This window comes from Tursiops truncatus, chromosome 7 (genome assembly GCF_011762595.2).
Source record: "Tursiops truncatus isolate mTurTru1 chromosome 7, mTurTru1.mat.Y, whole genome shotgun sequence".
Lineage (NCBI taxonomy): Eukaryota > Metazoa > Chordata > Mammalia > Artiodactyla > Delphinidae > Tursiops > Tursiops truncatus.
Window position 1 is genome coordinate 21,128,153 of NC_047040.1, and position 14,190 is coordinate 21,142,342.

General features: G+C 39.3%; 1 protein-coding gene across 3 annotated transcripts in view; it reads right to left on the minus strand.

Annotated features, from left to right (window-relative positions):
- Positions 1 to 227: 227 nt before the first annotated feature.
- XRCC5 (X-ray repair cross complementing 5) overlaps positions 228 to 14,190 on the minus strand; it is a 98,266-nt gene continuing 84,303 nt past the window's right edge. For all 3 annotated transcript variants that reach the window (XM_073807291.1, XM_019938960.3, XM_019938959.3), the window contains 2 exons: positions 6,248 to 6,322; positions 228 to 467 (listed from right to left, as the gene is read on the minus strand). In XM_073807291.1, coding sequence (XP_073663392.1) covers positions 453 to 467; positions 6,248 to 6,322 — 90 coding nt within the window. In that variant the 3' untranslated portion in view covers positions 228 to 452. The remainder of the gene's footprint in view (positions 468 to 6,247; positions 6,323 to 14,190) is intronic.

Genomic DNA, 14,190 nt, shown 5'->3' on the forward strand with positions numbered 1-14,190 from the left:
CAGAATAAGCTGTGATGCTGTAAGAGGATCAGACAATGGACTAGACCTCATGGGGAGTATTGAGAAACTCACCAGTGACCATGCCATCATTCTACACGAGATAATTTCATGAGGCCTGCAATCCTCAACAGTATACCAGATCGGGATGAAATCCATTTTCCAGGAACTTCAAAGCACGTGTGTAATACACTGAGATCAATAAGACCACAAAAGAAAGAATACGCCGATCAGAAAATAATGACTCTTTATTAACTTGTATGGGGTCTAAATTATCCCTTATATACGTTTGTATTCATTCCACAGGGAATTAGGTGATTCACTTCTATATAATCTGCAGGGACCATCTCCAGATCTTCCGGTTCTACTCGAATGACCTCCTCCAGGTTGTTTTGTATAGAACTCTCAGCACCACAGTGACAGCAACTCTGGTAGATTCCCCACACATCCATGAGCTATATCAAGTCCAGCTGTAAACACGAACAACAAATTTAGAGAGGAAGCAGGCCAACTCCAGAACACTGCTTCTCTGGGGAGAGAACCGTAGTGACAATGGTTCTCTTCACTGGTGGCATGCATGGACTTGCACGCTTACTCACTGCTAACTAAATTAGGAGTTATATTCTAAGTACCTCTTCATTTCAATCCTAAGAACTTCTCCACAAAACGGCTGAAAGTTTTTACTGGACTGCTGTCATGTGAGGCTTAAAGGCAGGAAGTTTCCACACATGAAAGATGGATACAAAAGCCAATACTCTACACAGCGTCCCAGGCATCCAGACACAGTGTGATAAGGTCCAGAAATCCCCAAATACCTATCAGCCTATTCTGTTTACATAAAGTTAACTGAGAACATTTAAGAACTAGGCTTTTTAAAAGCTGTTTTTATTTGTCAACCCACACAAATCGCACATTGTATTGCTTATTTCGGTTGAGAGCAATTTCAGTAAATTATGACATTTTGCTGCTACAGGAATAGCCTTCCCAGCTCTTTTTTAGTCCTTCAATGACAGGATTAAACTGAATGAACAATAAACTTAAAAAACCATAGAGCACAGGAACATCCATTATGAAATTACTTATCTGAGTAATACTTATTACTAATACTTATCAAGTATTAGTAAATACTTAGTAAATACTTATCAGTATCAGTATTTACTTATTAGTAAATACAAGTAAATACTTATCAAGTATAATGGCAATAAATAATAGTGTAGAGAGCTGCTGGTATGTTAGACATTAAAACACAAATATGTGAGCTGGAAAACAAAACGGTGGAAATAACTGCTGAGGAGCGGAATAAAGAAAAAAGAATGAAAAAGAATTGAAGACAATCTCAGAGACCTCTGGGACAACACTAAACGCACCAACATTCGAATTACAGGGGTCCCAGAAGAAGAAAAGAAAAACAAAGGGTCTGAGAAAATATTTGAAGAGATTATAGTTGAAAACTTCCCTAATGGGAAAGGAAACAGTCACCCAAGTTCAGGAAGAACAGAGAGTCCCATATAGGATAAACCCTAGGAAAAACACACCAAGACACATATTAATCAAACTAACAAAAATTAAATTCAAAGAAAAAATATTAAAAGCAGCAAGGGAAAAACAAAAAGTAACATACAAAGGAATTCCCATAAGGTTACCAGCTGATTTTTCAGCAGAAACTCTGCAGGCCAGAGTAGGATATACTTAAAGTGATGAAAGAGAAAAACCTACAACCCAGATTACTCTACCCAGCAAGGATCTCCTTCAGATTCGATGGAGAAATCAAAAGCTTCTCAGACAAGCAAAAGCTAAGAGAATTCAGCACCACCAAACCAGCTTTACAACAAATGCTAAAGAAACTTATCTAGGCGGGAAACACAAGAAAAGAAAAAGACCCACAAAAACAAACCCAAAAGAATTAAGAAAATGGTAATAGGAACATACATATTGATAATAACCTTGAATGTAAATGGATTAAATGCCCCAACCAAAAGACACAGACTGGCTGAATGGATACAAAAAAAAGACCCACATATATGCTGTCTACAGGAGACCCACTTCAGACCTAGGGACACATATAGACTGAAGGTGAAGGAATGGAAAAAGATATTCCATGCAAATGGAAATCAAAAGAAAGCTGGACTAGCAATACTCATATCTGATAAAATAGACTTTAAAATAAAGACTGTTACAAGAGATAAGGAAGGACACTAAATAATGATCAAAGGATCAATTCAAGAAGAAGATATAACAATTATAAATGTTTATACACCCAACATAGGAGCATCTCAGTACATAAGGCAAATGCTAACAACCATGAAAGGAGAAATCGACAGTAACACAATCATAGTAGGGGACTTTAACACGCCACTTACATCAATGGACAGATCATCCAAACAGAAAATAAATAAGGAAACACAAGCTTTAAATGACACAATAGACCAGATAGATTTAATTGATATTTATAGGACATTCCACCCGAAAGTGGCAGAATACATTTTCTTCTCAAGTGCACACGGAACATACTCCAGGATAGATCACTTCTTGGGTCACAAATCAAGCCTCAGAAAATTTAAGAAAAATGAAATCGTATCAAGTTTCTTTTTTGAACACAACACTATGAGACTGGAAATCAATTACAGGAAAAAAAAAAAAGTAAAAAACACAAATACATGGAGGTTAAACAATGCCCTACTAAATAACCAAGGAAAAAAAAAAGTAAAAAACACGAATACATGGAGGTTAAACAATGCCCTACTAAATAACCAAGAGATCACTGAAGAAATCAAAGAAGAAATTAAAAAATATATAGAAACAAATGACAGTGAAAACACGATGACCCAAAACCTATGGGGCACAGCAAAAGCAGTTCTAAGAGGGAAGTTTATAGCAATTCAATCTCACCTCAAGAAACAAGAAAAATCTCAAATAAACAATCTAACCCAACACTTAAAACAACTAGAGAAAGAAGAGCAAAGAAAACCCAAAGTCAGTAGAAGGAAAGAAATCACAAAAATCAGAGCAGAAATAAATGAAACAGAAATGAAGAAAACAATAGCAAAGATCAATAAAACTAAAAGCGGCTCTTTGAGAAGATAAACAAAACTGATAAACCCTTAGGCAGACTCATCAAGAAAAAAAGGGAGAGGACGTAAATCAATAAAATTAGAAACGAAAAAGGAGAAATCACAACTGACACTGCAGAAATACAAAGGATTATAAGAGACTACTACAAACAGCTATATGCCAATAAAATGTACACACGAAGAAATGGACAAATCCTTGGAAAGGTACAATTTTCCAAGACTGAACGAGGACAAACTAGAAAATATAAACAGACCTATCCCAAGTAATGAAATTGAAACCATAATTAAAAATCTTCCAACAAACGAAAGTCCAGGACCAGATGGCTTCACAGGCAAATTCTATCAAATATTTAGAGAAGAGCTAACATCGATCCTTCTCAAACTCTTCCAAAAAATTGCAGAGGGAGAAACACTCTCAAATTCATTCTACAAAGCCACCATCACCCTGATACCAACACCAGACAAAGGTATCACAAAAAAAGAAAATTATAGACCAATATCACTGATGAACATAGATGCAAAAATTCTCAACAAAATACTAGCAAACAGAATTCAACAACATATTAAAAGGATCATACACCGTGACCAAGTGGGATTTATCCCAAGGATGCAAGGATTCTTCAATATATGCAAATCAATCAATGTGATACACCATATTAACAAATTAAGGAATGAAAACCATATGATCATCTCAATAGATGCAGAAAAAGCTTTTGACAAAATTCAACACACATCTATGATAAAAACTCTCCAGAAAATAGGCATAGAGGGAAACTACCTCAACATAATAAAGGCCATATATGACAAACCCACAGCAAGCATCATACTCAATGGTGAAAAACTGAAAGCGTTTCCACTAAGAACAGGTACAAGACAGGGATGTCCACTCCCGCCACTCTTACTCAACATAGTTTTGGAAGTCCTAGCCATGGCAATCAGAGAAGAAAAAGGAAAAAAAGGAATACAAATTGGAAAAGAAGAAGTAAAACTGTCGCTGTTTGCTGATGACATGATACTATACATCGAAAATCCTAAAGATGCTACCAGAAAGCTACTAGAACTAATCAATGAATTTGATAAGGTTGCAGGATACAAAACTAATGCACAGAAATCTCTGGCATTCCTATACACCAACAACGAAAAATCAGAAAGAGAAATTAAGGAAACAATCCCATTTACCATTGCAACAAAAAGAATAAAATACCTAGGAATAAACCTGCCTAAAACACTTGTACTCAGAAAACTATAAAACACTGATGAAAGAAGTCAAAGATGACATAAACAGACGGAGAAATATACCATGTTCTTGGACTGGAAGAATCAATACTGTGAAAATGACTATACTACCCAAAGCACTCTACAGATTCAATGCAATCCCTATCAAACTACTAATGGCATCCTTCACAGAATTAGAACAAAAAATTTTACAATTCGTATGGAAACACAAAAGACCCTGAACAGCCAAAGCAATCTTGGCTTAAGATTCCTCCGGAGTCGGAGGAATCAGGCTCTCCGACTTCAAACTATACCACAAAGTTACAGTAATCAAGACAGTATGGTACTGGCACAAAAACAGAAATATAGATCAATGGTACAGGATAGAAAGCCCAGAGATAAACCCATGCACGTATGATCACCTAATTTACAACAAAGGAGGCAAGAACATACAATGGAGAAAAGACAGCCTGTTCAATAAATGGTGCTGGGAAAAGTGGACAGTTACATGTAAAAAAATGAAATTAGAACACTCCCTAACACCATACACAAAAATAAACTCTAAATAGATTAAAGACCTAAATGTAAGACCAGACACTATAAAACTCTTAAAGGGAAACACAGAAAAAACACTCTTTGACATAAACCACAGGAAGATCCTTTTTGACCCACCTCCTACAGTAACGGAAATAAAAACAAAAATAAACAAATGGGACTTAATTAGACTTCAAAGCTTTTGCACAGCAAAGGAAACCATAAACAAGACAAAAAGACAACCCTCAGAATAGGAGAAAATATTTGCAAGTGAAACAACAAAGGATTAATCTACAAAGTATACAAACAGCTCATGGAGCTCAATAACAAAAAAACAAACAATCCAATTAAAAACTGGGTGGAAGACCTAAATAGACATTTCACCAAAGAAGACATACAGATGGCCAAGAGGCGCATGAAAAGATGTTCAACATCATTAATTATTAAAGAAATGCAAATCAAAACTACAGTGAGGTATCACCTCACGCCCATCAGAATGGCTATTATCAAAAAATCTAGAAACAATAAATGCTGGAAAGGATGTGGTGAAAAGGGAACCCTCCTGCACTGTTGGTGGGAATGTAAATTGATACAACCACTATGGAAAATAGTATGGAGGTTCCTTAAAAAACTAAAAATAGAACTACCACATGACCCAGTGATCCCACTACTGGGCATATACCCTGAGAAAACCATAATTCAAAAAGAGACATGTACCACAATGTTCACTGCAGTACTATTTACAATAGCCAGGACATGGAAGCAACCTAAATGTCCATCGACAGATGAATGGATAAAGATGTGGCACATATATACAATGGAATATTACTCAACCATAAAAAGAAATGAAATTGAGTTATTTGTAGTGAGGTGGGTGGACCTAGAGTCTATCATACAGAGTGAAGTAAGTCAGAAAGACAAAAACAAATACTGCATTCTAACGCATATATATGGAATGTAAAAAAAAAAAAAAAGGTACTGATGAACCTAGTTGCAGGGCAGGAATAAAGATGTAGATATAGAGAATGGACTTGAGGACATGGGGTGGGAGGCAGAAGCTGCGGCGAAGTGAGAGTAGCATCGACACGTATACACTACCGAATGTAAAATAGTTAGCTAGTGGGAAGCAGCAGCATAGCACAGGGAGATCAGCTCGATGCTTTGCAATGACCTAGAGGGGTGGGATAGGGAGGATGGGAGGGAGGCTCAAGAGGGAGGGGATATGGGGACATGTGTATGCATATGGCTGATTCACTTCGGTGTACAACAGAAACTAGCACGGCATTGTGAAGCAATCATATTCCAATAAAGATCTATTTTAAAAAAAAGAGAATAAGAAGCAAGTCTATGATAAGCAGGCTTTGTGGCTGTATTTACAGCTTAGGCAAGTTCAAGCATTAGAACACCTGCTATATATTAAAAGTACTTACCAAATCATCCACGTCACCACCTTCCTCACATACAGCTGCTGTGTCTTCATCTGGATTCTCTTTGGGGGCCAGAAACTGTGAATAGAAGTTAGGCACAATACCAAAAGGACGTTTTTGCCTCCTTTAATGGAGGAACGCATGCAAATGGCCCCAAAGAAACACCATCTTGATGTACGCCCCTTCATTTGGCTCTGGGTGAGAGGACCAATTGTGAGGTTGAATAGTCCACTAACTAGTGACAGAGAAAGTTCTTGACGAGAGGGAGGAAATGACACGGCTCGCCAAGGCAGCGAGCACGCAGAGGGCACAGAGGACAGCAGATATTCCCATTTCTGCTTCCACAGGGGGCATGTGGGCTCCTGAGGGTTCAGAAGAGAACCAAACACCCCAAACAGGTATGTCTCTGCCTCTTTTGAAGAGAGCATTAAGAATCAAGTGTCTGGACTTAAAGATTATAATCATCTATTCCTCAGTTTCACTGAGGACAAAAAAGGTAAAAGGAAGGACTTCTTTTAGAGATGTGAAACACAAAAATGGCTGAGCTTGGGAGATTGTTCAATTATTTTTCTGGCAATCTTTAAATTTCTATTAGAAATTGTTTGAAAACAGGAAGGTGGATGAGAAAACTTCTAGTGTACACTTCTGCTTAGCATCAGTGTTGTAGACTTGGAACTTCTAAAAGGCAGCTACGTAGAAAAGCAAGGGCCCTGAATTGAAGTTTGCAAGCATCTAGGAATGCAACTCAGATGTTAAAAGGGTAGTGAGTGCCCTTGAAGACTATCTGAACATTCCTGCCCTCCATCCTGTCCCTCCAAGAGATAGCAGTGGGGACTCTTATCCTTTAAGGTGTGTGGTAACTGCATCTAAGAGCTAGTTTCTATGAACCACTTATCCATTCTCACACCAGAGTTGATCTTCTTGTAGCACAAGTACATAACATGGTGGCAGAGACAAGGCTGCAGGAGTGAGTGTTTTTAAAAGGGGAGGTGGGAGGCGAGGCACGCCTCTCCCGGCAAGCATCCCTCAGGGTCAGTGTGCATGGAGCCTGCAGGCAGTGAGCGAGCCTTTCGGCCCACATGCTCCTGTAGTAGCTCCACCCAAGAAGGAAAGGTGTACTCGTACGCACTTTCCTCACTTTCTCGACATGAAAGCATGGCAAGAACCGCTTTCCCTATATATCCCTGTGATTTCTATGGTACAGCGGACATAATGGAGGCCTCGGAAACCTAAGATCTATAAACAGGCCTTGCTAGCACCTTGGACATGGCCATGACAGGTTTTTTTGGTTTTTTTAAAATTAATTAATTTATTTTTGGCTGTGTTGGGCCTTCACTGCTGTGCGCAGGCTTTCTCTAGCTGCAGCGAACGGGGGCTACTCTTCGTTGCGGTGCGCGGGCTTCTCATCGCGCTGGCTTCTTTTGTTGTGGAGCACGGGCTCTAGGTGCGTGGGCTTCAGTAGTTGCGGCTCTCAGGGTCTAGAGCGCAGGCTCAGTAGATGCGGCGCACGGGCTTAGTTGCTCCGTGGCATGTGGGATCTTCCTGGCCCAGGGCTCGAACCCGTGTCCCCTGCATTGGCAGGCAGATTCTTAACCACTGCACCACCAGGGAAGTCCCTGACAGTTTGTTTTTGACTCAACATCCCTCCTGGACTTTTTCCTCCTCAGTCAAAACCATCTCATCATTCATTAACTTCAATTTTGATTGAGCGATTAAGGAATTTTTCTTCTTCTAAGGACATTTACAAATCTTTCCATAGCCCTCTGTTGACCCTGAACTGGACTGTGTTCAGCGCTGGGCATCTACAGTTTAGGGGACAGAAAATGCTAGCAGTGGGCACACAGCCTGGAACAGAACTGTAACGCAGCATCCATATCATTAATTCTATTTATTCTGGTTGATTTTTAATAAAGATATCTGAGGGCCACATAGACATACATGAATAAGAAATTCATACTGTATTTGCATATGGTTTACATCTAAAGCTTAAACCCTGCTCTTAGATGCCCAAATTAATCTTTACTTATGATTCTAATTATTATCAATATTAAAAAATATTTTTTATTTTGTTCCTCTCCTCTCCTACTCACGATCATTAACCCCCACATGGTTTTCCCTGCAGCAAGAATACCAGCGCAAAGGACAAAGACTTATCCAGCTGGTAAGAAGTGAATAAAAGGTAGAGCTGTGTCTTACCATACGCCTGTGGGGGGCTACAAACGACCGGCACCTTTAAACACAAGCTCCATGGTCTCAGTGTTTCTGTAGTCCACTATGCCTTTTATCATTCCTTAGAAACCTGATACATGGTAGGTATTTATTGATGAATCTAGAAAATTCCTAATTTTTTTGGCACGCAGCCTCTAAAAGCTCTAATTCCCATTCCCTCCTCACCTGCAAAAGCCCCTTTCACACTGCAATTACAGGATAAATGAAGATAGGACTGTCTGCACAGTATGACCACGGTATATACAATTAAACACAAATGGCATGTCTCTGAGATGAGGCCAAGTTCCTAGGAAGAAAGGAACGGCAGCAAACAAACTTCCATTTCCATCAAGTGCTAAACATCTGCAACTGATTTCCTGACAGATCTGCTTCACATTTCTGCTCAAGCAAATTACAGCTAAAAGCTGGGCTGCCATCCATTATCCTCCCCAAAGCCCCAAGCGAGGCTGATCTCTTACACATATCATATCACTCCTTACCATCAGAGTTTTTAACTACAAGTAATTTCCAGGCTGTGCAGTGACAGGGAAGCTAGAGATAAAGCAGAGAATTCAACGACTGGCCTGTTTTCTCAATAAAAGCAACAGGTTCTCTGAACGCAGCTGAAAGGGTCACAAGTCAACTCTTGACTTTTCTTATGTTCTTTCTCTCTGCAATATGCTGAAAAAGCAGAGAATAAACAGAAAGAACCGTTGTGTGACACAGTCTTCCATCCTCAAACCACCATCATTTACTTGGGGTTACCAAGAAAGAACCTCCTTACTTGGAGATCTTTATGAAATGGATAAACTACTACTTCTCAGGTACACCGAAATACAATCCTGGCCACAAGCAGAGAAACGGCATCAATAACCTCTATATAGAAGCTTCCAGTCCTATTCCTCCATAAGACTAAAAACTAAAAATCAGCTTGTCCTCAGACCCTTACCAATCCCCAAATTGAAAACACATGGCTTCCACCAGGCTTATTCCAACACCTTCAGGTGATTCCAAAGAATCACCCATAATCCAGATACACAAAAGCATGAGGAAGAATGAAAATCTGCTTGCATGTATTTTGTCTAAAATGACACACACCTAGGTATCATTAATGCTATTTTCATGCTATAAAGGCACTACAGTGCAGCAGAGAAATCCTGCAAACTAGTGTGGAGGAAAGAACCATAACCTAAGCACTGCCCGTTCCTCAGTAGCCCTGGGCAAGCCGCCTGGCCTCTCTATAACTGTGTCTTCCTCAAAAATAAGATGAGAATACTACTACTGACCCTATCTATTTCATGGGGCTGTATTGCTCCTCAGGTAAAATAAAGTACACAAAAATGCTTTGTGGTACTGTAGGTTTTATCTTCCAATTCCTAGGAATACACCCAATACATGTCTACCAAATGACAGGTATAAGAATACTCACAGCATTTTTATTCACAATTCCCAAAGTTTGGAAACAATCAAATGTCCATCATTAGGAGAATGGATGAATAAATTGTGGTACAGCCATAAAAGCGAATACTACCTAGCTATAATAAAGAATGAACAATTTTAACATCATGGATGAATCATAAAAGGCATGATTCCAATTATGTGAAGGTTAAGCCAGGCAAAATGACTCTCAAGTGACAGATGTCATCAGGGAGCCTTCTGAGGAGTTGGAAATGCTCTTTATTTTGATCTAGGTGGTGGGTACTCCGATATATGAGCATGTAAGAATTTATCAGTGTACACATTTGAGATTTGTGCATTTACTGTATGTTCCACCTCAAAAAAAAGTTTTAATTGTATCTTAAAAGTATCAAGCTCTAAACAAATATAAGGTAACACTGTGATATTTTAATTATCGCTTTTCTCATACTAACATCCAGAACAATTACACTAGAGATTTAAGGCAGAAAAGGAAAGTGGAAAAGAGCAAAGAAAAGTGTCATGGGGTCCAAGAGCGGCCGGCAGTGAGAGAAAACTGTTCTCAAGAAATGATTCCTAAATTTTATCTTATAATCCTTCACAAGGTTTTGGAGATCTCTTTTGAAAGAGGGAGCATGAGCCTCTTTTCTTTATGTACATGCGGCTGGTGGCATTCTAAGGCGGAGGCATGGAGATGACTATAGTGGGAATCCAGGGTCTGGGCTCTAGGCAATTCAGCTAGCCATGAACTTGTTGTGAGACACCGAGAAAGTCAACTTCAAATCTCTAGACTGCATCTAGAAAATGACCAGATCACTAAGCACTGAGCATCTGTGATGCTACGATGGAAAAATCAATAAATGTCAACAACAAAAAAGCAGGCTAGATTAGGCAGCTATAAGGAAAACAAGTGCTAAAATGATGCTTTCTCCCCCACAGATTTTGTATCAAATGATTGTTTAGACATAGCTCAGCATCCTGGAATCCCGTGAGAAACAATATTCCAAAGCCATGGGAAGAAATCCTCTTTCCCCTCTGTGCTCTTAATATGGAGTAAAAAGAATGGAGGACTGGGGGTCAGTCCAACAACTGGATTCCTGGCCAGTGACTTACTATGAGATCTCAGACACATCATTTTACGTCTCAGCCCTAAGTTTCTTCATATATAAAATAAGGAGTTTGGACTAGATCAGTATTTTTCAGGTTCTGTTCCTTGAGGTCCTGAGGGTTCTTCCAAGTCCTGTGGGCATGGGACAATTTGCCACTCCCACTGCCCATCAAGTGAGAAGCATCACCTTTCTCTGTTTTATCTATCAGGCTTCCTTGTAAGCTTTCAGTTTTAAGAAATAAAAACTCAGCTAGGAGATCATGAGGATTTATTCCAGCTGAATAAAATTCTACACAACTTAAGCCAGTATCTTCCGCCTTAGTGAAGGCTCTGACTTGTTTAAATTCTTTTAGCCCAGGGCTTCTCAGAAGCAGCATCCTTTGTTGTGGGGGCCTGCACCCACTAGGAGGCAGTAGCACGCCGCCTGCTGTAACCACCCAGAATCTCTGGACAATGGCAATGTCTCCTGGGGAACAAAATCACCCTTGGCTGAGAACCACTGTTCTATCCCTAACACAGGTTAGTAGGAAAAACTTAAAAGAAACATTTTTTTAAATAAAGAAGATAAACTTCAAATGAAGAATCAGCTTATCTCGACCTTTCACAAGTCCAGGTCTCTCACTGACTGTGGTTCCCAGATGCTCCTGGAATGTGCCAGGATAAACAGGCACACCTCCTACCCACCACAGAGCCACACCCTGTGAAATGAGCTGACGGAAGAAGGGTGCACAGGCGCTACGAAGGCCCACCCATGTTATCGCAAATGGCAGGATTTCCATCTTTTTACGGCTAAGGAGTCTTCCACTGTATATGTATACCACATCTTTATCCATTCATCAACAATGGGCACTTAGGTTTTTTCCATATCTTGGTTATTGTAAATAATGCTGCGGTGAACAAAGAAGTGTATATATCTTTTTGAATGATGGACCTTGAGAGTATTATGCTAAGAGAAATAAGTCAGATAGAGAAAGACAAATAGTATATGATTTCACTCATATGTGGAATAAAAAACCAAAACAAAACAAAAGAACAAACCAAACTAAACAAAAACAAACACACAGATACAGAGAACAGAGTGGTGGTTACCAAAAGGGAAGGCATGAGGGGAGGGCAAAATGGGTAGAGGGGGTCAACTGTATGGGGATGAATGGACACTAAACTTTTGGTGGTGAGCATGCTGTAGTGTATACAGAAGTCAAAATATAATGTTGTCCACAGAAATGTACATAACACTATAAACCAATGTGAACTCACTAAATATAAATAAATAAAATAAAGGTGGAGGAAAAAATATAAAAGACCTTATCAAACATCAAACATTAATGGCATGTCTAACAATAAAAACTAGAAACAGAAAAGTTAAATGAAAGAAGTCACAGGTTATAATGACAATAAACATGAATGAAAAAGAGGGGTAATATTTATGTCTAGGCTTTGAAATGAAATAGAGGTATCAGTTATTGAAAAGAAAAGTGACTGTCTACGCTTATGTCATGAAAGAACTTTCTATTTCTGCAGCAAGGCTGACGTACCTATATTTCTCAAAGAATCATAAAATCCACATATTTCTAGAATACACTGGAGGGAAACAGCTCTCCTTAAGACGTACAAGTGTAAAGTTATGATTTAACTTTCATTTAAAATGGACATCCTGAATAATTATTTCCTTTCAAATCATCAACATTTAATAGCAATAATGTGACAGTTGCTAACTTTAAATAACTTATGGTAAATATCTTGAAAGAATTTTAATGGACTATGAGGACTGTTCTCCAATCTCTGATTATAGCCAAGTTTCCTTAAGTGATTATTTGGTAAGTGGCCAAACTTAACACTTGCTTTGGGACTTCCCTGGTGGCGCAGTGGTTAAGAATTCGCCTGCCAATGCAGGGGGCACGGATTCGAGCCCTGGTCCGGGAAGATCCCACATGCTGTGGGGCAACTAAGCCCCCGTGCCACAACTACTGAGCCTGCACTCTAGAGCCCGTGAGCCACAACTACTAAGCCCGCGTGCCACAACTACTGAAGCCCACGCACCTAGAGCCTGTGCTCTGCAACAAGAGAAGCCACTGCAGTAAGAAGCCCACGTACCGCAATGAAGAGTAGCCTCCACTTGCCGCAACTAGAGAAAGCCCGTGTGCGGCAACGAAGACCCAACGCAGCCAAAAAAACAAAAAATAAATAAATAAATTTAAATAAATAAATAAAAACACTTGCTCTGAAGAAAATGTAAATGAATATTTTAGTGTATGGCCAGAAGTGATTACACTTCCATAACTTACCCAGGAGAAAAAGCTGAAGCATGTCTCCCCTATTAAAACCACAAGGAATCAACTTCCTTGAGCCAGAATCTCACTAATTCTCCCCATTATCATCTGTATGTACACTTTTCCTTCCACATTTCTCTCCAAAAATCAACAGGGGCCATTTAAAAATACTTTTAATATAAAGGATTACGTTTTCATTCTGAAAAAAAAATGAAGGGTTCATGTGATACTGAAGCAGACACAAAAGCATAACTGCAAGTCAGACAGGACAGAGTGTGCGCTGAGCGTGAATCACAACAATGGGCTCCACTCTGCTGTTTACCATGTTTTCTTCCTATTCAAACATGGTGATGTTTTCAGAGTTGTCTTAAACCGCAACCAACTGAAATCAGTTCTGTTGATACTAGAATCATGTAAGGACACCAGCCCATATCTAGTCTTAACTGAAACTCCTCTCTGCAGCTTCATTACCAGACATTACAATTCCTGATGGTTAGGCTCTGTGCCCTTAAATTCCAAAGATGATACTGCATTTGCAACAAAGACTAAGCCCCAGACACTTGCAAGCAGCACACTATCCCTTCCTAGATTTCTTTCTTTTCTGATTTTCTGGAGTCACTTAGCTGTGACACCTTTGGTTAAGAGGTACTGCTGGGAGGAAAGACTACCTTTTTTAGGTCAGTGCTTTCCTCTTCCTCCCCAAACTGTAATGTGTACTCAATTCTCACCTGGATGATAGGGTTTTTTTTTAATGCAATGACTAGAATTATTTGCCTTGACTTATTTTACCTGTTTAGCAAAAACTGATTGATGAGCTTTCACCCTATGTGATTTTATGTGTCAACTTGGCTACACTATGGTGACCAGCTGCTGTGTCAAACACTAGTCTAGAGGTTTCTGTAAAGGTATTTTGTAAATGCGACTAAAATTTACAATCAGCTGAC